Source organism: Podarcis liolepis (assembly GCF_965112155.1).
Source record: "Podarcis liolepis genome assembly, chromosome: 1".
NCBI classification, from domain to species: domain Eukaryota; kingdom Metazoa; phylum Chordata; class Lepidosauria; order Squamata; family Lacertidae; genus Podarcis; species Podarcis liolepis.
The window spans coordinates 46823936-46851750 of NC_139554.1; the positions used below are offsets into that span (position 1 = coordinate 46823936).

At 46.4% G+C, this 27815-nt stretch overlaps 2 protein-coding genes and 1 long non-coding RNA gene across 3 annotated transcripts in view; 1 reads left to right on the forward strand and 2 right to left on the reverse strand.

Annotated features, from left to right (window-relative positions):
- Positions 1 to 21523, forward strand: part of MAP3K9 (mitogen-activated protein kinase kinase kinase 9) — a 92832-nt gene extending 71309 nt beyond the window's left edge. The window contains exon 12 of the mRNA XM_083506424.1: positions 21501 to 21523. Coding sequence (XP_083362550.1) covers positions 21501 to 21507 — 7 coding nt within the window. The 3' untranslated portion in view covers positions 21508 to 21523. The remainder of the gene's footprint in view (positions 1 to 21500) is intronic.
- Positions 1696 to 27815, reverse strand: TTC9 (tetratricopeptide repeat domain 9). The gene is made up of 3 exons (XM_083510265.1): positions 27386 to 27815; positions 11488 to 11670; positions 1696 to 2788 (listed from the first exon to the last, which is right to left on the reverse strand). The coding sequence occupies exons 1-3, from the start codon at positions 27798 to 27800 to the stop codon at positions 2709 to 2711; spliced, it is 678 nt and encodes a 225-aa protein (XP_083366391.1). The 5' UTR covers positions 27801 to 27815; the 3' UTR covers positions 1696 to 2708.
- LOC310710702 lies at positions 4036 to 5110 on the reverse strand. The gene is made up of 2 exons (XR_014528195.1): positions 4835 to 5110; positions 4036 to 4801 (listed from the first exon to the last, which is right to left on the reverse strand). It is a non-coding gene; the product is annotated as an uncharacterized lncRNA (long non-coding RNA).

Below are 27815 nucleotides of genomic sequence, written 5' to 3' on the forward strand. Positions count from 1 at the left end.
AGTCCTGGAATTATGAAAGCCATCCTGACTTCTGATTGGATCCCGCAATGTCTTTGTTTTTCCTACAAGTGCTGTTGCCACCAAGCTCAAAGAGCAGGATGAGCTGGCGCTGCTCTTGAGCAGTGGCAGCAAAGGAGCATTCCATGCCCTCTCTATGGCCACTGCTGCTGGCCTCCTCTCTTGGGCAGCTCATAACAGCTGCTGGAGAGCAGGTGAGGAGGAGGAGGAGAGGCTGCTGCCCCCGGGGCCCTGTTAGGATATAGTTCCATTCCACCTTTAGAACAGGCGTGTGGAGTTGTTGTATATCACGTCTGTTTACTTTCAGCACAGTCTGCTGGGAACTTCCGTTGTATATAGCTTTTGCTATACTGCTGTTTGCTTGGACACGAAGGGAAGCAGACATGTTTTTCCTTTGTCCTGCTGCTGAATAAAATGCTGTAAATATGCTTACTTATGCCTCTGTCCGCTACTTCCGTTGTGAAAAGTTATTCACTTTGCTGATTAGAGTATGCTCAGTATCTAAAGGTTTCTGAGGCTTGAGTCGTTGATTGATGCTGTTCCAAGAACCAGAGTTCGCCCGGCTGCCGCCGGTGGCTGGAGCCAACTGGGGGCCTGCCAAATGCCCGTGTTTCCCCGGACGCATCCCCACAGACCCAACCCCACATGACATACTGGGCGGGAAGAAAAGAGGAGCAGGGTGGAGTGCAAGGAGTCTCGATTTTTTTAATTAAAAAAATGCTTTCTAATCTTCTCTGTTTCTAAAATTAATTTACTGGTGTGTGTTTTTCTTTTTGTAAATCTAACAAAGAATAAAATAAAACCAGGATGAAGGGGTTTTCTCAGGATGATGGAGATGTGCTACTGCAGAACAAGGGGCACTGCACAAACCTCAAGAAAAATAAATAGCCCACAGCTTACAGAAGACTGAAAAACATGACCTACAAAATACTGTTTCATCATCAGGATGCAAAGACAGCATGAGGATTTTGACTGGCCTGCAGCCTATAAGTACGGTTTAGGCCAATTTCATAGTGTTGGATGTAAAACCTGGTATACCTGTGAGAAGGTACTTGCATGATAAGATGTGACAGGGACTGTTGCCCATAAAACAGGACCGTTATTAACACTTAGAACAATAGGTTTCCGTCTGCTGCTCCACAGGGAGCTGTGTAAGAGTGCTGGGCTGTGCCCCCAAAAGCATTTTTTTAAATGACGAAGTGCTACAAGGAAGAGAAGTGTGTTTCTACCATTCACACTGCAGAAAATGTCTGAGAGCTGGGTGATTATGACACACAACAGCATTCCACTCGGCAATAATAAATGTGCCTCTGAGTGAAGAGCTACATTTTTAAAGCTGATTTCTATGAGAGAGAACATTCAGAAAATGTTTAGTTTCCCAATGAAATAAGTGAGCCTAAAAAGCACGTGCGCTTAATATTGTAAACTGCCCTGTAGTCCTTGGATGAAGGGTGATATAGAATTTTAATAAATAATAATATTAATAATGGCTTAGGCCAGGAGAGGGATTTGGAGGGAAGGCTTGACCCAAGTCTTCCTACTCCATCCCTCCTGTTTGGCTCTTTGGATTAAGGCGTCTTCACTGCACAACCGTTTCCTAGCATCAGCATTCCCCGTACGAATGAGAGATGATTCAGAGAGGCACTAATACGAGACGGAAGGATTGCAAACTCAGTCCAGCGTACCAATAATAATATTTAGCACTGTACAAACATCAACTAAACAAATCCTCACAACACCCCCTGTGAGGTAGGGAGGCATTATAGTCCCCACTGTACAGATGGAGAAACTGAGGCACAGAAAGGGTAAGTGACTTGCCCACAGGTGGTTATCGAGATGATGGCAAAATCATAATTTGGTGCTCCAGTTTGCACTGTCTGAGCTGAGACTAGTTACATGGTCATGCTGCCTCTTTAGGTCAAGGGACCAGGTGCACCTTCCGAAAAATATTATTATTATTATAATATATGGGGTTGCTGCCTGTTAAACAACATGTATTTGATATTAGTTAACCATTCCACAGTTTCATTCCCCAAACAATACAGTGTCCTTTCACATTCTGTTTCAGGTTCTTCCATGTCCCTAAAGCCCCACCCAGTTTTTGGACTCTATAAAGTGCTTGCTTCAAGTACATTTCTCCCCAGTGTGCTTTCATCAGAATGTATTGCCAAATAAGCCTCTGTGGGATGGGAGGCCGCTTCTTGCTGCAACTTAAAAATCTGCAGGTGTAGAAAGCTGCCCAACGGGGGTCTGGTTCTGGTGAGGCGGCTGCAGACTCTCAGCCCTCCTTGTTGCCTCTGGATTTGAGAAGAAAGGCTGATGATCCTCCTGTTTGCTGGTGAGTGTGACAGCAGCAGCGAATGGTAAAAGCACAAGGTGGAGGAGATGGCCTTCCATTGCTCCCTTTGAACCTTTGGCCAGAAGTCCCGGAAGGCCATTGGCTGTATCGATTGTGCTTTGAGGGCTTCGATTTGTGCCGTCAAGCAGCCAAAGCCAGAACCGGGATTTTGAGTCTCTTCTTTCTAATACCAATGAGCAACCCCAACCCACCCCACTCCAGCTGGGATCAAAAGTAAAGCAGGAAGTTGGTGGGAAGAGACTGTCAGCTAAGGTGGAGCCATGAGAGAGGAAAAGTCCGTCTGAGGGGCGTTCAGGGGAGGAAACATCCTCTCATGCAGTCCGACGCCTTCTCACAAAGCTTCTTTTTCCCTCTGGGAACATCTGCTCAGCTTCATCTCTGTCAACTGGATGTACCGCACAACGTTGGTATCTGCAGGGGGAAGAGGGTCAAAAGACACCAGCTTAGCACAGCCACCAGTCATGTTAGACCAGGCATAGGCAACCTCAGCCCTCCAGATGTTTTGGGACGACAACTCCCATGATCCCTAGCTAACAGGACCAGTGGTCAGGGATGATGGGAATGTAGTCCCAAAACATCTGGAGGGCCGAGGTTGCCTATGCCTGTGTTAGACCATAGTTGTTAAGTGTGAAATATGCATGATTGAGACATCGGGAGGCCATCAGGTTGGCGAAGGCTGGTCTACATGCTGCAGGGATCACTAGCAACACCATGGCAGACAGGTGGCAGGCTCTGTCCTCCAGATTATTTGCTTTGTCCCATAGAGCCGCTGAGAAGTGAGTCCATTCCAATCAACATAACCCCACCCCTTCATCTGCATAACCCCGCCTGCTTCTGTTTCTTGGACATGCTAGACTTTGCTAAGTGACTCCAGGTGAACATGTCAGAAAAGCAAGTACAGCCTGAGAGGCACTGGTGCAGAGCAGTGGGGAGGACACACACACACACACAGGAGCACAACTCTGGGACTTTTTCCAGAGCAGGAGCAATGATGTCACCTGCCAGAGAGCCAGGATAATTGATGGGCCCTCTTTGCTGTGTGAAGTGAAAACGTTTGCATCTGACAGGTTAGCACAGAGGGAGCCAGAGAAGAGGGAGATCATAGAGAAAAAGCTAGGTGCCTCTTTTCCTTTCCTACCTTGAGCTGGCAGTTTAAATGCGAACACTTCTTTGTGCAATCATTTTCATTTCTAATTAAAAGCTCAAGGTTGAATTTCAGCTGGCTGAAGGTCTTTTGTTAAAGCTCACTCTGCTTAACAAGTTGAACTTATGCAGTCAGAAGTAAGCACTGCTGAGTTCAGTCAGCCTTACTCTCAGGTCGCTGTGCACGCTAGAACTTAAGAAGACACCTGCTGGATAAAAGCAGGGCTTTTTTTCAGCCGGAACTCGATGGAACTTCTTTTCAGCACCTCTCAGGTGAGCGCCATTGCTGTTATTAAGAGAACAAGGGAGGCATTCCTGGAGAGTTCTGGCACCTCTTTTTCTAGAAAAATAGCACTGAATAAGAGCAAAGGTCAGTAACTTGTCTTCACAGTGGCCAACGAGATGCCCACAAGCAGGTCCTGCGCACAATAGCCCTTGTCTTCTTGCACCTGCTTCTGAGACACAAGGTGCAGTCATAGTGAGCCTAATAAACTGATCATTATGCTATGTACTGGTTGTGGGCCGCATTGTGTGTAAGCATGGATTAATGTGACTGCCTGAATTTTTAGATTTCGCTTGGGGCACATCTTGGAGGGCACTGTCATGATGAATCCTTGCACTTCAAATGCAACACCAAAATGCACTATCAAATGCCTCCTAGCCATGGTCAGGCTATGCCTCTGGGTACAAGAGGGGTGCTGCCTTTGCACCTTGCTTGCGGGCCTTCTGGAAGCTTCTGGCTGATTAACTGTTGGAAACAGGATTCTTGGTGGACTTTTAGACTTGATAGCCTAACAGGGTTCTTGGGTTCTAGTACTTGCTTCAGAGAATAGGGCAAAAATTGCTTTCTCTGTCTCTGGAACTGTTTGGAATTGTGGCCTCTGTTGCATATCTTTTCTTTTCCTCTACCCGTGCCCTTCTTCATCTCCCTTCTCAATTTCCCCCCACCCATCTTGCTAGGTAAATGTTAAATGCTCAGGAAGTTATGATACTATGCAGATGATGCTGCAACCTTGCAGTGTTCCCGGCAAACTGTGCCCTGTAACGTGATCATGCATACAGGAAGGGTGGTTTTAATTACTGAAGTCAAGTGTGCACAGATTCATTGTCTAAGAAATATGAAAACTGAGATCCTAGCAGCTAACCTTGGGGGGGACACAGAAGAGAACAAGAAATCTGATTCTCCACCTGCACTCAAGGTGAGCGCCCGTGACATTTTGCAGTCCAAAGTGACAATACTGCATGATCAAAGAACTGTACCCAGGGATCCCTTACAAGGTCCTAAAAGATCTTGGGCTACATATCCCCAATCACCTTTAAAAAACATCTGATGACCTTTCCAGTCTCAGTACAGTTGTACCTCGGAAGTCGAACGGAATCTGTTCCGGAAGTCCATTTGACTTCCAAAACGTTCGGAAACCAAAGTGCAGCTTCTGATCTGCAGCCAATCGGAAGCTGCGGAAGCTGCATTAGACGTTCAGCTTTCAAAAAAAGTTCAAAAACTGGAATATTTACTTTCGGGTTTCGATTGTTTGTGAGCCAATTTGTCTGACAACTAAGGTATTAGACAACCAAGGTATGACTGTATATATTTCAAGGTATGACTGTATATGTTTCCTGCTTGGCAGGGGGTTGAACTCGATGGCCCTTGTGGTCTCTTCCAACTCTATGATTCTTGGACTTCACTGTTGTTTCTCTTTAATGCACCGTCTCCCTCTGTCTACTGGTACTGAGGTGTAGCCTGAGAAGAGTGGCAATATGGGTCAATGTTAACCAGAATGTTGGCAGTTTGGGCTCACTCAGGGCAGGATTCCTAGATGACCCTTGGGGTCCCTTCGAACTCTACAATTCTACAATTCTATGGTCTGTCTATCTAATTCTTTCCTAGCCTCCCTTGGTGACCACCATCATCTTGTCAGCTGGATCTTTGGAGCTATTTTCTCGGTTTAAATGCTATATCCTCAGTTCAAACAGATAAGAGGTATCATTTGTTGGGCCAATAGTGCAGTCTTTGCCAACTTGATACAACAGAGGCTGAGGAAGTTGTAACCAAAAAGACCTGTGCACATATTGAGTACATCTATTTCCTATCTTAAGTGTCCCAGTTCTTTTGTTTTTGTTTTAATGTGGGTATTGCTGTTGGTACCGTTTCCTATTTTTGTATTGCTGTTTTCAAATTTTATTGTTTTAATTATCTGCACACCACTTTTGAGAGTCCTTGGATGGAACAGCAGGATCAAAATAAATAACATCATGGGCAATTAGGAAAATCTGTGCATGTTTTACTAGCTTTGTGGCTAATCAGATCCCTTCAGCACCCTTCATATTAAGGAAAGAAAACCGGATTTGACTCCTTGCTGAAAATTTCAAATACGTGGAACTACAATGTAAGTCATTATACTCCTAATGGATCTTAACCCCCAAATGGAACCAAAGTAATGAATGTAGCTTCCTCTCTTATCCTCTGTAAATTTCCTCATGACATACATTTACATCTTGAATGCATGCCAAGTGAATATAGTGAGCATTAATTGCCTAGGCATGCTAGGAAATCACACATGCTGAAGCTTGCAGCAACCAGATACCTAAAAGTGGAGGGAGAAGGGGGAATAGATGAAGGTTCAGCCCAGTAATGTGCCAATTGGAGACCATCAGCACCACAAAAAAGAGAAGCAGTGACCCACCACAGCACATATCCATCCACGTAGATAATTTATCAAAGACATTCTGTTTTCAAGAGCTAGGGGCAGAATAGAAGCAAGTTAACATGCCAGAAGACACTCTCAGTGCTCACTAGCTAAAAGTCTCTCAGGCAAGTCTTAGCACAGAATCTCAGACTTTTTTAAAAAACAAACAAACCACTTATATTCTCAGAAGCAAAGTCTGGAAGATGCTGCAGGGCCTAGTCCTTCCCCAGCCACCTGCAAGCCCAGATCCCCGCGAAAAGAAACTCTTCACTGAAATTTTGATCCAAGATCTTTTTGCAAACATTTCCATTGATAATAGGCCCTCTTTTCTTCTTAGGAGTTGAGTACGAATGGCTTTGCATTCAGTTGGAGTTGATAATACTGCAACTTAACATCCCTGTGTGGTGTAGTGGTTAAGAGCGGTAGTCACGTAATCTGGGAAACCGGGTTCGTGTCTCCGCTCCTCCACATGCAGCTGCTGGGTGACCTTGGGCTAGTCACACTTCTCTGAAGTCTCTCAGCCCCACTCACCTCACAGAGTGTTTGTTGTGGGGGAGGAAGAGAAAGGAGAATGTTAGCCGCTTTGAGACTCCTGAAGGGGAGTGAAAGGCGGGATATCAAATCCAAACTCCTCCTCCTCCTCCTCCTTACCTCTTTTCCTTTTGGTTAATGTCTTGCAATGCTACATTTTTTCATCAGAAAATTTGTACCATTTTATGTGTGTGCTGGGGCACCCACAAGAGTGTTTGTTGGTCTGGGAATGTGTACTGCAAAGGCACCAAGCATGACTGCAAGTACGGCAAAGTGGTCACAGCCTACATCACTGCTACAATATTTTGTGATGGCCACCGACTTGGGACAGCTTTGAAAGTGATAGACAGATTTCTTCATGATAAGGCTACCAATTGCTGCTAGTCTTTAGGGTTGTGTACTATCTCCAACATAAAAAAATTCCTTCCAGGGTATTACTCAGAAGGGTGGTGGGAATGGGTGATTGGCAGATAGCTGAGATGAGCCTGTTGACGACTCTTAACGACTGCAATAGGTCTTACAGGAAAAGGCAAGGGGTGAGAAGGTGAGAACACTTCAATCTCCCAGGACATTCTATACAAGATCTCAAAGTAGCTGTTTTACTACAAAGGAATTTCAGAAATAGACTGGAAAGAGAAGCTGCTGAATTACAACTCATTACCAAACTTAAAACCATGGAGAGACCTGGTTTGAACAAAGACATTGGATTCTTATCTCATTATACATGACTAAGCCATTTCTCACCTTCTCACCCCTTGCCTTTTCCTGTAAGACCCATTGCAGTCGTTAAGAGTCGTCAACAGGCTCATCTCAGCTATCTGCCAATCACCCATTCCCACCATCCTTCTGAGTAATGCTCCTCCCCACCTTCTCACTATATAGAAGGATCTGGCTACTTCTGTTTCAGTGTATCTGAAGAAGTGTGCATGCACACGAAAGCTCATACCAAGAACTAACTTAGTTGGTCTTTAAGGTGCTACTGGAAGGAATTCTTTTATTTTGACTATGGCAGACCAACACGGCTACCTATCTGTAACTATCTCCAACATGTTTCCGAACACCAGTTATTGGAGAAACACCAGTGGGGAGAGTTGCTTCTGTGCTCCTGTCCCACTTGTGGGTTTCCCTGGGATATCTGTCTGACTGCTCTGCGAAGAGGGTGCTAGTCTAGATGTGCCTTTGGTCTGCAGGTCTTATACCGTATTTTTTGCTCTATAAGACTCACTTTTTCCCTCCTAAAAAGTAAGGGGAAATGTGTGTGCGTCTTATGGAGTGAATGCAGGCTGCGCAGCTATCCCAGAAGCCAGAACAGCAAGAGGGATTGCTGCTTTCACTGTGCAGCGATCCCTTTGCTGTTCTGGCTTCTGAGATTCAGAATATTTTTTTTCTTGTTTTCCTCCTCCAAAAACTAGGTGCGTCTTGTGGTCTGGTGCGTCTTATAGAGCGAAAAATACGGTATTCTAAAGGAGCTGACATACTTGGGAAATAAAGAATGCAAGTAAACAGTACATTGCTAAACTGACAATAGTTCCACCTTTTCTCTGTTGCTGCCCCACATGCTTGATACTGCCTCCTTGAATACCTGCATGATGCAACATCTCTTAGTTCCTTCAGTTCCTCCTCCATACCACCTTTTTTGTGAAGCTTTTGGTACAACCTCTTAGTTTTCATGAACTTCTGCGACCCAGCCTGTAACTAAGGCTAAGCACACGCCACTGAAATAGCTGCATATGACTCCCTTGTTTGCCCCTTCCTCCCCTTCCTTCTGTTGTTTCCCATATGTCAAATTTTGAACTGTTAACTCCCTGAGGCAGGGACCCGATCCTTTGGTATGTTGAAAAGTGCCTTGTACTCTGTCGGTGACAAGAAGAAGAGGAGTAAGAAGAAGACATTATCACCATCACAGTTCTAGTAATAATATCCTCTATTCTGCCCCTCTCCCATAAGTTCTTGGATTCCAAGTCCCATCTGCCTGGCTGGTGGTCAGGGATGGTGGGAGCAACATAAAGAGGAGGCCTTTCCTCTTTTCTGTAAAGGTAGGACTGATGGTTGGGGCCAGCCTCTGCCTACCTTTCCAGAGAGGAAATTGCCAGAAATTAGTTTCTTCTTAGGTATGCTAGCTGTACCAACAGCCTAGCTCATATCAGGAGTATGAGAAGCTACCACAACTTTTTAATGGCCTCCTGTCCTCCTTCAGATTGCCTTGTTTAATGAGGGAACTGCAGAATTACCTCAGATCCCTCTCAGCTTGTTTTGTGGGTTGAGGTTAAAGGGCAGGGAGAAAAGCAATTTGGGCAGGTTAGTTTTCAGCTCTGTAAGCCTTTGGCAGAAAAATAAATAGCTTTAAGAGATTTGCTTCACCACCAGCAGGCTTTCAGAACAGAGGAGCCTTCTGTGAAGCAAACTCCTGCTGGCCATTTAAGAAATTCTTTTGTTCAGGGAAGTAATTTTCCACCGGCTTGTCCTAATGCATCCTTATTAAATAGATATACTCAGACAGCACACTCTTGGGATACTTCAAGCGTGAGGCCTCACAAAAAGCTAAAGAGAAATAAATGCCACCATTTCACAGACAGAAAAACTGGGGGCAAGGAAGGCTAGAATGGTAGTTAGAGTCATAATAAACATTTATATAACACATTACTGTTGAAAGTGCTCCAAGTTTCTTATATCACCGCTCCAGCCTTTTTATTTTTCTAAAAAAGAGCTGCCTCAGTTCTTCTTGGCTGCACCACTCTCCCCTCAAAATGCAGAGATCCAGGAGACACTTCCTCTGGCAAAGCCATGAGGGGCAACTGAACAAGGGCTGGAGGACAGGAGGCATCCCTGTAGCCAGGTATCCAGGACCCAAATAGCTAAAGTTGGGTCAAGCAGGGCAGGACCAGGGACAGCTCCCAGGGCAAACTCACAGCAATAATGGAAGCTAAATAAAAGCCTTGAGGTCAACGGAGCACCTAAATTAAGGGTGGCTAACCTGTGGCAACTGGTCCTGGTTTTTTTGAAAACAAGAGGTGGACCACCATGGTTTGTTGGCAGTTTCAGATCAGTTCTCTTTCTCTCTTTACATAAACAGGAACTCACTCTAGTCTTTAAACATTCTTCTCAAAAAATGTGGTTTAGAGGCAACTTATTTTTAAAAAGTAAACGAACATCTATTATATAAATGAATAAAAGCAGATTGTATGCCATAAAAGGGAAACAGAGATGTGTAGAGGGGTTATAATTCTGATGCAATGTACAATGGCTGGAAAAACTGACCTGTATCTGAACTTTACGTGGACCTCAAGAAGAAGAATTGAGCGTAATTCAATTCCCTCCTCTCATTAGTTGTCATCTTCACGAGGCATTTCCTGGAACTAACTGAAAGGCAGAGGAGGGATAGTAGCCTCTAATCTAGCCAGGCTAGTTGAAAGGGTGTATAAACACACTGGCTGAGTATGTATAGGGTGTGCAGCTGCTCAAGCCAAATGGAAACCGCTTCAGGCAGAATGCTGCCCAAACACGACAGATGGAAACAAAATGCTTCACATGGGATATTAAGAGGACAGAACGAGCCTAAATTTGTTGCATGTCTTGTGGAAAACGGAACACCGTGCATCTTGCATTTCTTTGACTAAAGTAGAGACCTTGACCTCAACCCATCTGGATATTAGAGTCCCAATCCATGGGTCCTTATGAGCAGATCCCGCCCCTGCTCCAGTCATTTGCCAGTCAGATGCTTGCTGGTGGCAGTTTTGATTGCGCCGATAACTGGTGGAGGTGGCATCATGAAGGTGACTCAGCACCTCTGTCCAAAAGAGGTCCCTGTGGAACGCCCTCCCATCAGATGTCAAGGAAATAAACAACTATCTGACTTTTAGAAGACATCTGAAGGCAGCCCTGTTTAGGGAAGTTTTTTAATGTTTAATGTTTTATTGTGTTTTTAATATTCTGTTGGGAGCTGCCCAGAGTGGTTGGGAAAGCCAGCCAGGTGGGCGGGGTATAAATAAATAAATAAATTATTATTATTATTATTATTATTATTATTATTATTATTATTATTATTACCAAAATGGACTCTGCCAGCAGTATTTAGGTGATGTGCCTGTGATGCAGCAAGGGCCAATGCATGTACTATCCTTAGTGTGGAGAGGATTTATTCTGGCAGAAAGCCAATTATTTTTAAAACATGTGCCACAGCTTCGTGGTCCCCATGACATGCATAGATGAAGTTCCCAGGTCCGTCCTCGCAAGCCTCACTTTTAAAGTCCTCTGGTACCAGGGCTGGGAAAGACCCTCTATCTGCGGCTTCAGAGCTGATGCCTCTCAGAGCTGGATGGGTTAGATTTGGGTTTCTGCTTCTGAGGATTAGCTTTGGAGAAAGTGCTCCATGAGGCAGGTGAAAGCCCTTCCTGCTAGCAATTCCCTTTGTGAACTGTGAGTGCTCCCAGCTGTCTCTTGAATCAGCACAGGAGGCCTATCCATCATAGCCTATCTGTGTGGAGGCACCATTATGTTATGTGTTTCCCTGCTTCTATCATCATTCGTTGCTGAAATGGTGCAGGGAAATGCGGCATGCGATGATGTTATGACACGGGTAAACGGGGAGAGGGAGGAGAAGGCATCACATTGAAGTGGCAACTCCATCCCAAGTTTAATACCTCCTCCTGGCTTTTGTGTGTGCTCTCTGTGGATGACAAATGTGAAAGGAGCAGAAGAGAGCACAAATTCAGGTGCAACCTGACAGTGGTTCCTCCTCACCACCAGTACCTGTTGGCTGTCGGGACCTTGCTTCTTTCAAGTAGTAAAGTGCCTTGTTGTAGTCTCCCAGGTGGTAGAACGCTACGCCTGACCGATAGAGTGCCTTGAAGTTCTCTCCTTCCTTCTTCAGTACTTTCAGGCAATATTCCTTGACTCTCTCGTAATTCACCAGCTCAGCTTGAAGGAGGCAGGCTACGAGAGAAGAGGAAATGAATGACAACGTGAGGCTGTTTAGAGAGCTGCTCTTTCCCCTTCTTCACCACTGCTGGGGAAACAGCGAGCGAGAGGTGATGCTGATGACTCAGGAAATGGCACGGCCATTTAGCCTGAGCATCAAATCCAGTTTGTCAGTCCTTAATCTCAAGAGAAATGGCCTATTATTAGATATTTCAGTAAACATACATTGGTAGGTGTTGTTTTCCTTGTAAAAGAGGCAGGGATTCTCTGTGGGCTAGGAAGCAAACATTAGAAAAACAGGTAGGTGGCTTTGAATTAGCAAAGGAAAAGTGAATGTGGGCAGTGAATTGTGACCAGCAGTTTCAAAGCAGATACAAAGATACACATTATTCTTAATCTTTCTCACTCTTGTGATTTCTCTTTTGATGTTGTGAGTTATGACTAGAGTGAATTAAAAGGACGACATAACACATGCACTAGCAATGCTGCTTCCTTATGTTACAAGGCAAAGGGGATTTCTAAAAGGGTGAGGATAGGAACCCAAAATTTGATCATTGGTCAAAGTTTGCTTTGGGCAGGTCTTATTCATGGACTGCACCTGCAGACTCACCCAACTCTCTATACCCCTCTAATAATACTACTACATGGCACGTTAAAGTAAAGCTTTTCTCATACATTATCTTAGTATCCTTTATCCAAGTTGCCGGGTCAGTATATAACATCCCCCCATATTGCAAATGAGGAGCGGACTGAATTGCCTAAGAGTTCATGGGAGAGACAAGATTTCTCCTGGGCACTCCCAGCTCAGCCTCTGAGTCACTAAGAGCTACTTAACAACTGCTGAAGAAGCAAACCCACTGCGTACACAAAGTGGCAATTGCATAGCAGGAGGCTGTTTCCAGGCTTTGTGGGCAGGACTCATTGGTGGGGCTGCGGTTCAGTGCTAGAGCACGCTGCATTGCATTGCAAATGCATATTTAAAGGTCCTGCCTTCGTTTGGCCCCTGAGCTGATCCAAGCAGCAGAAGACTGTGCAGAGCAGGGGACCAGCAGGGGTGACACAGTCCAAATGAAGAACATCAGTGCCTGCAGGATCAGGCCAATGGCCCATCTAGTCCAGCATCCTGTTCCTGTAGTGGCCAACCACCTGCTCGCAGGAAGTCCATGCACACAGGACCTGAGGGCAAGAGCACCCTTGCCGCCTGGGATTCCCGAAAAGGATCGCCAAGGAATTGTTTTGCAAGCTTCCCATGCAGCTTTAACCCTCTCTTCTCTTGCTCGTCTTGTGTCCTTCGCTTCCAGTTCAGTGCAGCCAATCATGAAGCCAGCAGGGCAGGAAGCAGCTGTCTGGACTAGTTACATCTCAGAGAAATGAGCTTTACAGACTGTATCCCTGTGGTGGTTGTGGCGAGATGTAAACCTGTAAAATGGTGGCTGTCATCAGAGAAGGGCACACACAGCAGATTTCCATAGCAAACTATGTTGCGGTGCAGCCTCAAAAATGATGTGCAAAATGCTTCTTTTATTCACTACTATTCTCTCCTGCTTGTCAAATGCTGATTTCCTGTCCCCACTTCTAACAGAGCTTGAAATGATCTGCCTAGGCTTCCTCTCCCCCTCCCTCTCTCAACACTTTTGCGTTTAAAGTGTGAATTTCATGCTAGAGCCCTTGACAGCTTGGCGACTGCTGTTCTATATTTATGTGTCGAATAACAGGTACAGCCTTGGCAGCAGCTGCCCTTGAGGTATCCAAGAGGCCCGTCCAACAGCACTGGAGAGCAATCCCTCAGCATGGGATATTCTCAGAAGGGTCCGGAGAAAGCAAACTTATACAAAGTGTGAAAGGTGAAGAAAGGCAGTGCTCCGGGCATCAACACGTTCAGCGTTCATTATCTAACAGGGAGCTTGCTTTGCACCAAGTGAAGACATCAGTCCATTGAGCTCAGGGTTGTCAACATTTAGGATGCAGAACCTGGTGGCCTCCAGATGTGGCTGGGAGGCAACTCCCACCACCCCTGCCACTGGCCATCCTGGCTGGGGCTGAGGGGAGTTAGAGTCCCAACAACATCTGCAGGGGCCACAGGTCCCTCACCCGCAGCTCATGGACAGCAGCTGTCCAGGGTTTCAGACAACAGTTTTCTCCAGTCCTACCTGGAGATGGCTGGGGTTGAACCTGTGAGTGTTTGCATGCAAATGACATGCTCTGCCACTGAGCGACACCCCTTCCCTTACAGCAAAGACCTTCAGCCTTCCAGATGTTGTTAAACTACAAATCCCATCAAGCCAGTAGAGGGTCATGGGAGCTGTAGCCCAACGACATCTGGCAGACCTACCCCTGCCTAGCAACTCTGTCAGATCTTCACTGATGAGGATTTGCCAGTTCCCCTGAAGAGAGACTGGGCTTCAGTGTTAGAAAGGAGACAGGCCAAGCTTATTGATCCCACATCACCATTCTGATTTTGGGTGTGAGAGGCCCAAGCAGGAAGGCTACTTTTTGGAAATGCAACTGAGAGTCAAGAGGGCTGGGCTACATGTCTCAATGGTCTGACTTTAGCATAAGGCAGCTCCCAGTGTTCATCTGATAGCTGTATCACACTTCAGCCATAGCTAGGGAATCTTTCCCAGCTTGAGGCGCTTTATTCTGCCATGGGAAACCTTTCAGGGGCCACATGCCAGGGGCTGGAAGGGCCAGAGGTAAAAGTGAGTGGTGCAATGGACGTGACTTTTAACCTTTACAGGGTAGGCTACATTCCAGTCACACATAAATCACACACACACACACACCCTTCTCTATCCAGGCAAGCAAGAAGCAGTATCACAAGGACCCATTCCAGCCAAGCAAAAACAGTCAAAGAGAATGTAGAGCAGATCTGGTGGAAGGTGTAGTTTGGAAGGGAGCATGGCTTAGGAAGAATCCCAGGGGCCACACTGATAAGGCCCTGAAGGCCACATGAGGCCCCCAAGGTCTGAGGTTCCTCACCCCTGAGTTAATCCTATAGGCATCCTTTCATTTTCCCACACTGACCCAGTGCTGTCAGCATTCCTTAAGGAGATCCTTTGCATAGCTGTCCATATTACTAAGGACTCCAAAGCACGTCTCTTTAAGAGGTTTCCCATTGCTATCAGCTTGCAAACAAAGAGGGTTTTTCGACTGCCTCACAAATGACATGCTACTTACAGCCTCCTTGATCGTGTTTGGCATTAATTAGATCCGTTGGCTATACTACTGCTTGGCAGACGTACTGTGGTAAATGGGAAAATTAAAAAAACTAAGTGCCACTTTCCAACTAGCAGCTGATTCATTTAAGTTTCCTATTAGTTTATTAAAATTATGTTAGCTATGCCCTTCAGTGTTCATACAATGTGGCACTAAGTGCAGCAGAATGTGTGTGAGCCTGAAAATCTAGCCAGAATCGATTTGTGCTGCACCAGGCAAGATTCAGGGGCCCAAAGGTAGACTTAGCAATTTGGGGGTATGGGGTGGGTGGAGGCAACAACAGGGTGGAATGTTTTCAACTGTTTCTTCTCTGCTGAGAGATGTGTTTGGAAGAACAGGCTCGGAATGGGGAAGGAGCTGGTGCATTTATAGCATTTTAAATTTGCAAACCACCCTGCGGCCTTTTGGTAAAGGGGTGGCATAGATATCCCGAAATGTCTTGAATAAATAAAACTACAGGCCAGGGAACGGAAATTAATACTAAGGTAGCTGGGACCCTAAATTCTGAATTTCCCTGCAATCGTGGGATTTCTGGGAGATAAAGGCTTTTGAGGCTATAGCGTCTGATGTGCAAAGATAGGTCAGTGATGGGTTGAAGCCACCAGCCTGGCATGCTTTACTAAGATATGGTTGGATGAAGCAGGAGAAAAACCTACTTTATCTCTGCTGCCTCCCATTGAGTTCTCATGTCTGCAGCAGCCGAGGGAAAGAGTGTGGGAGACAGCGGACAGTGCAGGGATGAATCTCCACCATCAGCTTTTGCATGGGGAAAGGTGACCTATGTTGTCTCCTTGTGCCCAGTTCTGGATCTGGGAGACAGAACAGGGATTCAGCTAGTGCATCAACCACCCCACCACCCAACAGAAACACATAAGAAGAGCCTGCTGGATCAGGCCAATGGCCAATAGCCAAGCATCACAGTTTTCACAGTGGCCAACCAGATGCCCGTTACAAGATGCTTGCAAGCTGGACCTGAGCATCCTTTCCACCTGTGATTCACAGCAACTGGTATTCAGAGGCATCATGTCTCTGGCAGTGGAGGTAAAACAGAGCCATCATGGCTAGTAGAAGGAAAACCTAAGTTGACAAAAGCTGTTTCAGGCTCAATTTTGAGGACCCTGACTCTGCTGGTAGTAAGGGACATCAGCATCCTTGCGAGGCCTTCTTGTCTAGGATAGATGAGGGTTCTTTGCCACTGTGACAACTATGGGACTGCCTCTGGGTGCAACTGGACCACTGCATGTTGCAGGTCAGGCCCTGGGTTGTCCGCTTTATGCCATGTGCCCTACTTTGTTCTCCGAGAGGCTCCAGAATCATGAAAACTTGACTAAAGTAAGTCTTAATGAGAACCATTTGTCAATTGAAGCAAACAGGTGATTTGTGGTAAGATTCATTTAAAAGGTCAGTCAAGCCCATTCCATTCAGCCCAGGCTTATGGGAAGGCAAATGAGAAAGCAAGTTCAAGGAAAGAAAGTATGGCGTAGGAAAAGCATGGGCTTGGATGCAACTTCAAAGGCTACCCAGCTTAGAGGAAGTTTTCATCTTTCATCTTTCATCACATGCGCACAGTGCCTTCTCCAGGGTTTCTGCAGGTTGCAGTTTCACTGTGACTTTTAGCCTTACTTTGTTCGGGTACTGCTCACATTGTTAAAAAAGCTGAAACCATATAAATAATAGGAACTCAGTAGAGGCAAGACCCAGTTCTCTGTATTAACCAGCTTATGTTGCTTTGATGAATATCCCCCCCCCCCGCCCCCCACCCACCCAACCAACCAACCTCCTCTGCTTTCTGGCCAGTTTCTACTGTTCCTTTTGATTCTGGTTGTGGATTTTTCAGTTTTTTTGTTACTGTTGATTAAGCAGGTTAAATGCCCCGGGGAGTTTCTTCATCTCTGTTCCTGTTGTGTGTGTTTTTTAATTACCCCAATCATCTCTGCCCTCGCTTTTATCTCTCAGAATCAATATTCATCTTGTAGAGCCTGCTGAGGCTCTTCCTTTTCATTTCCTGACTTACTTTTCCTCCTTTTGCAAGGCCTGTCAGGAAGCAGACTCTTAGGTGGGTGTGGATTGGGGGACTGGGGCTCACAATGGCGAAGCTCTGCCTCCACAGCAGAATACCAATGGCTGGGAACCACAGGAGGGGAGAGGGCTCTGGTGCTCAGATCCTGCTCGCAGGTTCCCCACAGGCATCTGATTGGCCACTGTGAGATCAGGAGGCTGGACTAGATGGGCCACTGGCCTCATCCAGCAGGCTCTTCTCATGTTCTCATCATGCATGCAGGCTTTTGGGCAGCATCCATGCAATGTTGTTGGCATCAAAATACCAGCCCCTATTCCTCCCCACCAAAAAAGAGCTTCCTTATCTGGAGGAAACCAAGCAAGCTTTTTAAAAAAACCACCTGTTGCCAATTTCCCATTTGCAATATCTCAGTGACCTATTTACAAACTAAGTTCCTGCCTGGAAGCACCAGAAGACTGGCTGAAGAACCCCTTTCTTTTCCTTCCTTGCTGCTCTTTCCCAGAAAGATCCCTTGCATCGTTCTGTCCTTTCCTCCTTCTTTCTCTTGGAACCAACTGGGAGACTATTTAAAGAAAACCATTGGAGTGTAATTTGACCGCTCTGATTTCAAGATCTATGTTCACTTGTTTTGAAATCTCATTCCCTGCTCCGGCTGGTGTACACATACACATTTCACACACCTGACAAAGCAGGCTCTAGTCTTGTCCATTTATGCCATAATACTGTGATCATCTCCAAGGTGCCAGAATACACTGTTGTTTTTACTGCAGCAGAGGATCGTATTATCCCTAAGGGATGCTAGTCTCTTGTGAATGTCTTTGCTGACTGAACCCTATGGAGAAGCTGAGAGCTTCATTACCTGCATTACAACAACCATGACAGAAAAAGACAGGACAAAACTCATGATGCCTTAGAGGCTCACCGAGGCTCCCTGAAGCAGTCCAGTCATGGTTCTCTGGCTATTTTGTATGCTCTGTCTGCATGAACCTCTCTAGTAAGTGGCTGACCACATTGCTGTTGTCTGCAAAAGAAATGGGCAGCCAAGTGGCAGATATAGCCACAGAAAGTCTGGTTTTGATGGTTCTCACTTCCATGTAATGCATTTAGGATTTTAGTGCCTTAAAGGTGTATGTATGGGGTGTGTGAGGTGTTAGGAAGAAGAAGAAGAAAAAGAAGAAGAGTTTTGGTTTGATATCCCGCTTTATCACTACCTGAAGGAGTCTCAAAACATCTAACATTCTCCTTTCCCTTCCTCCCCCACAACAAACACTCTGTGGGGTGAGTGGGGCTGAGAGACTTCAGATAAGTGTGACCCAAGGTCACCCAGCAGCAACTTCTGGGGTAGTTTGTCCACCCTGCACTCAGCAGTCACACCCTGGAAATGGCTTTGACAGGCCAGCTAAACCAGGTGAGGGTAGCTGATGGGTTTCAAACTCTTGGTGAGTTAGGGACTTCCCTGTTGCATCCTCCTCATGCAGCCCTCGCAAAGCAGTGTGGGGTGGTAGTGGTTGTTGCACCCACCAAGGGCCATGGGCAGGCAGAGGCGCAGCACAGCGTATGGCTGGCGAGGAGTAAAATGCGTCCCTGAAATGTGCTTGGGGCCACCGCCCCTCTGGCTCCCCTCATGCGATGCCACTGGTACCATGGGAGCATCATCAGCAAAAATCATGAGGATGGGTGAGGGTCAAAGGAATGACCAGAGGCACTGTGGGAGCAGCTGGGGGTGTTGCTACATTAGCTTTGGTATCCAATGGATTCTTGTGCTTTGAACTTTGCTTCTGGGAGAGCACGGGATTGTGACTAGTATGGCACATTGGTGTAAAGCTTCAGGGTTAATGTGCCCATAGTATCTGTTAAAAATGACTAGTCCTAGGAACAGAATAGTTCCTAGCCTTCATGACAAGTGGACTGAAATCCTTTAATGCCACAATGGGTAGGACTGGTTTGTTTGCACATACAAAGGATGCTTATCCACAAGGCTCCAGGATGGCTGGCGTGGTGTTGCTGTGTTACTCTGACTTCCCTAGAGGATACTCACACAAAACCAACTTGAACGGTTCAATTGTTAAAGGACAGAGCAGCCTTGGATTTGAGCTACAGTTGCTACAAAAGAGAAAGAACACACCAAGAACCATTTGCCCTTGGAGACTGTGATACTGAATCCAAAGGGAGAATACAAGTCCCTGACCCATACTCATAGGCTTGGTTCAGACATAATGCTGAGCCAAACCGTAGCTGAGGGTCAAGCAGCAGACCTGCAGGTGCTCAAAGGGAAAATGGCTGCCACTTTGCTCCTTCCCCAATGTACACTACCTGGAGCTAAGCTATGGTTTGGCTCAGCATTATGTCTGAACATAATGCTGAGCCAAACCTTAATGTTACAGTCTGTGTAGCTCTAATGAAGCCATGCACTTAAGCCAATGTTTATTCTTGGCTTACCACTTGTGCTTTGTCTAGATGACAGATTGTGAGTCTTGGTTTGGATGGCATGCTGAACCAAACCATAGCTTAGCTCTAGGTAAGCACAGCAGGACCAGAGCTGCCATCATCTTTCCTCTGGGCACCTACATAACATGCCAATTTATTGCACACCTCCCCGATTTCAATAGGCTGTGAAGGCAGCCCACCATTCTGTATTGGTTACTCCCCATCCCATCCTCCATTTGAGAGGACAATCGGAGAATATATTTAAATCCCAAAGTTGCTAATTTTGGTCTTCTGATTGTTGAATGCTAATCTAACCATAATGCTAATGCTAACCATAACCGTAAGCCTTTGCAGTTAAACACAAGCAGCACCTTCAGCCACAGTGCCTAATGGCCCTCTTCAAATTCTTTAGATTAAAAAAAAGAAACATTTATTCTGTTAATTAAGATGAAAATTGGAATGGGTGTAATTAATTAATTAAACCTTGCAAACCCCCCCACTGAGATGGTAAGTAAGCTTCATTATCTCCTTTTGATAGTGCCAGCTCAAGATCACAAAGCCTGTGAGTCAGGAATAAAACCCAAAGCTGTTGATTCACAACTCTGTACTTAATATGCACAATAAACATCTTTGTTCTTTTCTCCCTTTTGGCTCTTGCATTTCTCTGAGCATTGGGAAATGGACAAATGAATGGGCTATTGGGTTCTGCCAAGTCAGGGTTGGTTTTAGCCCTAAGGTCATGTTTCTGAATGGAAGGTATTTTATTTACTGATAATTGATTGATTTGTATTTCTAGCACACACTTGATACAATGAATGATCCCAGGACATGTTGTTGCTGGCATCCATCTGTCTCGATAGACAATGGAGTGCGCCTCTGGGGGTGAAGTCAAACAGCTGCGTTAGCAGCCCCAAAGTGACCTCCTCTGGGTACAAGCCTGGGCAGTGTGTGTGGAGGTTCTAGGCTACCCAGATGACAAGACCTCCAAAGTCCAAAGCACAAGAATCCATTTGAAACCAAAGCTGGTGTAGCAACACCACCAGGCAGTCTGGTATAGGGAGTGGTATCTTTGTCCTAAATCATTTAGGGCTTTATAGAATAGCATTAACACCATGAACTGGGTTCAGCATATAGGCAGCCAGTTCAGATGCTTTTGAATCATCAAAATATCACATGGTGCTTGTGGAATAATGGTACCATTTTTTTAAAAAAGCTGTAATAAAAGTAATAAGAGATATAGTGGATTATAATTTCCCTTTGGATATTACTACTACTACTCACCTTTCACCAATAGGTCTCAGGACCGGTTACAAGAATTTAAAATTCATAATTAAAAACAGTTAAAATAATGAAAAACAGTTAAAACTGTTAAGTATTCTAAAAATACAGTTAAGATATTTAAAAGATACAGTACCTAAACAAACTTTGGTGCTAATGGAAAAGCTGCTAGTAACTGCTAAGTTCAGGAAATGCAACAAAATGTCCTTACCTTATTCATTCCCAAAGAGTCTTATAATGGGGAGTGGGAGAATATTAGGATCAGCAATAGTCCCATTTTACGGATGTATACAGACCATGGACAGTCCCTAAGGATGATCACACACTCCATCCCTGCATGAAAACCACTCAGGAGGGGATTGCAGAGCAGCCTAGCCCTGCCCCTGCCACACCCACCAACCAGACCTCACCTGCCAGTCATACATTCAGCAACTGTAAGAAGGGACCCTATGCATACATGAATGTGCACATGTAGATGTAAGTGGATAACCTAGCGCAATCTGGAGTTTACCTCTACTGTCCGAGGCAGCATGCCTCCGAATACCAGCTTCTGGCAATCACAGTTGGGGAGAGAGCCATTGTGCTCATGCCCAGCTTGCCAGCCTCGCATAGGCATCTGGTTGGCTGCTATGAGAACAAGAGGCTGGACCAGATAGGACACAGGCCTAATCCTGCAGGACTTTTCTTAATATTCTTATGCAGATCCATTCATACATGCCTAAGGCCCTTCTCGTGTTCACTGAAGATATGCTTAGAGGAAGATGCAGCCAGCAGGCGAGCAAAACGCTTGTTTGTGCAATGTCGGTCCCTTTATGCCTGCTATTAACATGCGAGGGAACTCCTCTGAAACTCCCCTCTCTTGTTTTCCGCTTCATCAATGTTTATTGTTCTGATATGTTTACAGGAGATAATACTTTCCACATCAGAAGCAAGGTGGGCAGGAGATGGAAAGCAGCAAATGGTGAACAGTGTGCCTCCAATACCGCCAACAAGAGGTTAAGGACAGCTCAAGAACAGAAATAGATGGAAGGGTCACCTGTGATTCAATAATGGATAAAAAGTGCAGGCAAAACGGTGGAAATGAGCAATTATTCACTTGAGCCGTTATTTGGTTATTTGTTACTGACTGGGAGAGCGCCATTAGAATCTAACCTACTGACCCAGCTAATCTCAGTTTTGTGGCAACATCAAGACATCGTTCCCGCCCCTTCCCCCTGTTGTTTGTGGTTTCATTCTGACAGAGGCAAAAGAAGGTCAAGTCCTTCCCTTGCTCAAAGTCACAGACAGGCAATGAGTCATAACCAAATGGTTGCTTGGAGCTCTGTTTGCCTTGTAATCATATGCCGACATGATGGGATTTAGTTTTGAAGGAGGGATTTTTTAGGTTTCGTAGGGCCTGCCCTAACCGTTTCAGGAAGCAGCTGCCTTGCTTATGTGGTGATAGTGATCAGTAAACTAGCTTGGGCTTTGAATCCTGTTCTCTCCCAGGTCCACGTACTCTATTTAGCAGATCAAATGGGCAACTTGTTCAGAAGAACATAGTCAAGCGTCTTTTAAGAGTAATACAGGTGTAGCCAAGGAACTTTGCTTCCTAGGACAATCAACAAACAGGCAGTGGTGAGAGCAGTGAGGAGGCAGGCCTACTGATGGAGGGGGCACCACTGAGAGCATCTTGCTGAAGTCCCCACGCACCCCAGATCTGCAGGCAGGCACTCACAGCGGAAAAGCAGCAGGAGAAAATGGGTGTCTGCTTCTGCCAGCCTAAAGAGTTCCACAGACCTTCTGCTCCCCTCATCCTTTTTAATGAACTGTGTGTGTCTGCAATGTCACCTGCTCCAAGGATAGGTAGATAGGAATGCATCCTAAGAAGCATCTTTAGCCATAGCAGCACATTATCCCTTCTTCTGGTACATCAACTCTGCCACACACATACACAAAATAGGCTTCTAGTGATGAAGATTTTAGCCTGCCCTGTTTTGTTTGGTGATGGGCATTCCATTTTGATATGCCAAGCATCCTTCAAATACACTGTGACACCCCCCGACTTGAAACACTGCGCTGAAGTCACTACAGCTGTGCTCCCTTTTTGTAGCTGGAGACATCGGAGGGGCAGGAGATCACACGTTACAGCCAATTTTTTATAAGGTATGGAACGGTCGCCAGGGAAACCCTGTTGGCTTGACCCACCAATAAACTATGCCAGGTTGTTTGGATGTCAGCTAATTTAGTCCCATTAGTGTCAATGCGTATCTGTATTTCAGTGATTTGTGGATGAGACTGTCCTTGCTGCTAAGGTTAATTATGCTGTCCTCTAACAGGCCGGTTGTCTTGCACTGACATGTCAAGGTGACTTGGGATGTCAAGCTATGCAGAAGGGAAGCTGGGTGCATTCAGAGGAGCCATGGCAGGCAGGTGTACTAAGATGTCAGAAATAGGAGGAGATGGATTAATGGAGTTGCCCTGGATAGGACAAAGCAGGTCAGAGCAAAAGGCATCTTTTATGCCATTCTGAAAGCATTCTGACCCTTAGGAAATCATGTAGGTCTACACAGACCTGTACACCTGATCTACAGCAGTGTGTACTACTGCGGGATTCATTCGGAAAGGACGGCACACAAACTTGTCTCACTTGCATGGTACACAAAACGATGGGCTGGTAACTGTCAGTGGGCATCCTTGCCACTCCAAGGCAAAAAGCCCTGTGGGAACATCGAGGGAAAGTGCAAGAAATGCGCTCTCCCCTCTGTTGTAGTAAAATGTGGAAGGAACAATAACAAAGCCGTACAAGGAATTAGAAAAAGCACGTCGTATCATACGCCGCTATTGTGATGCAAAACAGTTCCGAGCACCCGGGTAGACATTTTCAGCAAGGGAACTTGCAGGCTCAGCGGAAAGGCTACCAGCACTGCCAAAACGTCACCCAAAGCCATTTCAGATCTGTTTGATTGGCATCTCTGTACTGACGATCATGCAGATGTTTTCCAGTTAACAATATCTATTTTTCAAAACTAGGGAGCACTTCAGCATTTGCTGAATTATTAATGCCGCAGCCCTGATAATGTATATAGTACCTTGCAAGCACAAAGTGCAATAGGAGAGGGAAACAAATCAATGTGTGTAGTGTTGCTTCTTTTCACAAAAGAGGAAGAATTAGCCTTGGATAAGGATAGCAATGTTGCAGCATTTATACATATACAAGAATGAATTGGGTGGGGTGGGGTGAGGACAACCCAAAGTCATTTGATGTTCTCTCTCCAAAATGTTCCACTACAGCAAAAAGAAAAATTGCATGTTGGATGAAAAGAAGGGACGACATTTCACAAAATCATCAAATGTGTTTTGAGAGAAGCTAATTGCTGCTTTGACTTGCAAGTGAAAGAGTTTCAGCCTTATAGCTTCAGGGGGAGTTCACACATATATGTTTATCGTTCCTTGACTGCAACATCCCAGGAGGGGTTGAATGCAAGAAAAAGCTACTGCAGATCAAACACCATAAAGAGACCTTGCATTGCCTCTGACAACATTCAAATGCCAACCTTCTCAAAGGAGGCAATTCACATGTTCGGCAGTGAGCATCAACTGATTTACAGGCACATGTTAAACGGTTCCTAGGTGTATGGAGATCCAGCAGACCTGAGAAACATGCAAAAGGTAGACAGGAGAGGAGCAAGAGAGCTTTCTGAATTCTTGGTTTCTCATGCCTCTGTTCTGTGAATGCAAAGTGCAATTCATAGAAAGATCCTTTTCTATGAGAAATTGAACCCTTTTCCAGAGCTCCTGTGGGCACAAAAAGGCTACTGTGCCCTGCTCCTTTCCCCACCCATGTCAGAGCAACCCACTAGCCACTGTTTCTTCCTAAGAGCTGGAGAAGGAGAATTGGCACCCAGCAGTGCAAAGGATGCTGCTGCACCGAGCAGGGCTGGATAGCTCTGCCAGCACAATAAGGCAATCAGCTGCCTTGTCTCCCAAGGTAGGAATCTCATTGCCAGACCTTTGGAGCCACTCTCAGCCATCATAGCTCACGGGAGCAGGCCAGAGCTCTCTCGTTCAGCTGACCCTCTCTTGACAGGGTTTTCCATTTGTCTTTGCCCTACTCAAAGTGTTTCCAAAGTGCAAAGACTGGATTGGCCAGTCTTTGCCATCTCGTAGGTCACAGTCAACATTTTTTGTTATTAATAATTGCATGCCTTACAAAAAGCACAGAAACAAATCTGCCAGTATAGAACAACTGCCATCCTTTTCATGGGGCTGTCGCACTCTTCTCTACACCAAAGTGCTTTAGGCTTCTTATACATTCATAGCATATAGTTAATAAAATGTGGATTCAAAAGCTTGAGAAAGAGGGCAGGACAAGAAAGAAACTTGCATATGACCCCCACTGTATCATCTCTCTCTCTCTCTCTCTCTCTCTCTCTCTCTCACACACACACACACACACACTCACACACACACACACACAGCTAAAGTCAGTTTTGGTTGGAGTAAATACTGCAGGAACAGAATACAACTGTTTGTAAGTTGCACATCCAGGCTTGGCCACAAGTTCCTGTTGGTTCCCCACAGCTGGCACAAATTAAAATTTAACTGACCTATTTGATATCTACAATTAAATCAAAAACACCCGACATATGTGATGGTGACTGATCCTAGGACAGACAAGTACTCCGCTCCCCACTGCAACACTCCTCATACCAAATGACTGAACTGAAGCCATGGTAAAAACAATTGCAGGAAACAGGCAGGCGGAAAAAGCTGGTGTATTAGCTGGGAGGACGGAAAGCACTTTCAAGTCCCCCGACATCAGAGCAGCTGCCCCACAGAACTGCAGGTTCCTATTTACACAGCTCTTGAAAGACATAAAGAACAGAGACGTTAACCCCACTGCATGACGGGTTTTAAGAGTTAGAACATTGCTAGGCACCATAGTTGGCTTTGCTTGTTTTGTCGACTGCTCAAACTTCCAAGAGAGATCTGCTGGGTGCTGCCCCTCTGTTCTTGTCCCCCTCTCTTCACCACACAGTTAGGGAAATATTCCTCCCGCCACCACTGGATTTCTTCCAATTTATCTCTTCTTTAGTGGAGCCTCTGGCTTACCCTCTTGGTCTCCTAACACAAATTATACACCATAACCTAAGAACTTTGCTGTTGCTTCCCTACTCTCTCCAAACACACATCACTGCTGTTGTGCTCCCTCCTCTCCGTGTGTGTGTGTGTGTGAGAGAGAGAGAGAGAGAGAGAGAGAGAGAGAGAGAGAGATCTGCTGTCACGGACCTACACTGAGCTGTGTTATTTGGCTGCAACGAAAAACAGCAGAAAGAACCCGCAGACCTTAAAGATGAAGGACCTCTCCTGGTGTCCCCCTTATTGCACATCTTATGGTTATTTGTAAAATATGGTATAAGGACATTTATATGCAATCCCATTTTCAATCCTGCCAACACCTGCAAGAGTTTTGGGGTAGACAGACTACTTCGTTTCCAGACAGGGAATGTCCTGTCACTTCCTGATGAAATCCTGTGACTTTTCATATCATCCAGCCAGGGAACGTCCTGTAACTTCCTGACAAAATCCTGTGACTCTTCATACCCCCCTCCCATGTTCCAGGGCTGTTTTTGCTCTGCTTTTGCAGGTCTGTGCTCAAGAGCGCACCCCCGGAAGGCAATAATGCAGTATCATTTGGGAAGCATCGCAGAGCGATTAATAAAGCAGAATGATGTGTGGACAGCCGGGTATAAATCCACCACAAATGCCCTGTTATTGCCTCGATGACATGTTGCAGAAAAACACCCGTCTGGAGGGGCCCTGACAGATTTATTGTGGCTTCAGCTTTCCTGGAGCAGGGCCCACTTTGGCAGATGCATGAAGTGTTACTCACAGTCAACAGATACCTATTTCTATCTGTCAACTAGGGACAACACATCATGCATCTGACAGGATACTGCATTACACGGAGTCAAATCATTTGGCCATCTAGCTCAGTATTGTCCATACTGACTGGCAGATGCTCCCCAGGGTTTCTCTCATCCCTACCTGGCAATGCCGGGGATTGAACCTGCGACTCGAGGCATGGAAAGCAGATGCTCTACTGCTGAGCTAGGCTTTCCCTTGACAAAGCTGGCTCTTGTCCATGAAAGCCTATGCCAGGAGAAAAATGTGGTCTTTACGATGCCACAAGACAGACATTTCCTCCTCCTTTCTAATGCTAAAATATAAATGGCAACCTTCTGGGGCAGAGACCTACCTCCATGATTATTTTACTTTGAGAAAGTTCCCTGGTGTATTGACCCGCACGTTTGCACACTCGAGCATTAGATATTGGGGCTCCTGGCAGTAGTTCTATTGCCTGCTGGCTCTTCCTAATAAATAAGACTAGGAGGCAACATGCAACGGAGACCTGAGAGAGCCGCCTGCCATCCTGAGCCAGGAGCGTTTAATCTGCTGCCTCGCTGGAGGGGGGGGGGCTCCTGAAATGCCTTGGGGAGGCGGCCTCTCCTGACCCTGGGGAAACCGGAGGGCGGCCTCCATCTGCACCCAAGTCCGGAATTCCGGCCATGGGGTGGGAGGGAAACGGCACCTGTCGTCGGCGCGGCGCTTTCCAATCGACCTTGCAAGCAGGGGGCTAGACTGGGCACATTTCCCCATGATCCCTGCCTCGTTCCCCGGCGCCCCTCACGCTCTGCTCTCCGGGCAAAGTTTATTTCCAGGTGCCGTCGGGGCGAGAGCAGCGGAACGGCGCGCCCCCCTCGAGTGATCTCCCGCCAGAGGGAAGGAAAGAGCCCCTTTGCTGACCTGCCAAGCTGTTGTAACAGTCGATCTCGATGCTCTCCAGCAGCTGGCTCTGCTCGCCCGTGAGGCTTCTGCCCAAGCCGCCGCCGCCGGATGAGGAGGACGAGGGCGCGGCGGCGGCGTCTCCGTCCCCGACGTCGTCGTCCTCCTCCTGGGCCAGCAGCAGCCCCTTGAGCTCCAGCAGCGCGCGGTGGTACTTGCCGATGGCCTCGCGGAATTTCTTCTCCTTGTAGCACTGCGCGCCTTGGCTCTTGAAATCCAGAGCCCTGCGGATCAGCTCGTCCGGCTCGGCGCTCTGGCTGCCCCCGCGCTGCAGGGCGCCCACCGACGACGACGGCCCTGCGCCCCGCGCGCCGTCCGGGGCCGTCCGGCTGCCCGCGCTGGGCTTCCCGACCGCGCCGGAGTACTGCCGCTCCATGCCCGCCGCTGCCTC

Excerpts from the sequence above, each read along its gene's own strand:
- TTC9 (XM_083510265.1), bottom strand. The coding sequence starts at position 27,800 with ATGGAGCGGCAGTACTCCGGCGCGGTCGGGAAGCCCAGCGCGGGCAGC. Across the intron at positions 11,671-27,385 it reads CTGTTACAACAGCTTGGCAG|CCTGCCTCCTTCAAGCTGAG; the intron begins GTCAGCAAAGGG and ends CTTCTCTCGTAG. Across the intron at positions 2,789-11,487 it reads AAGGTCCCGACAGCCAACAG|ATACCAACGTTGTGCGGTAC; the intron begins GTACTGGTGGTG and ends TTCCCCCTGCAG.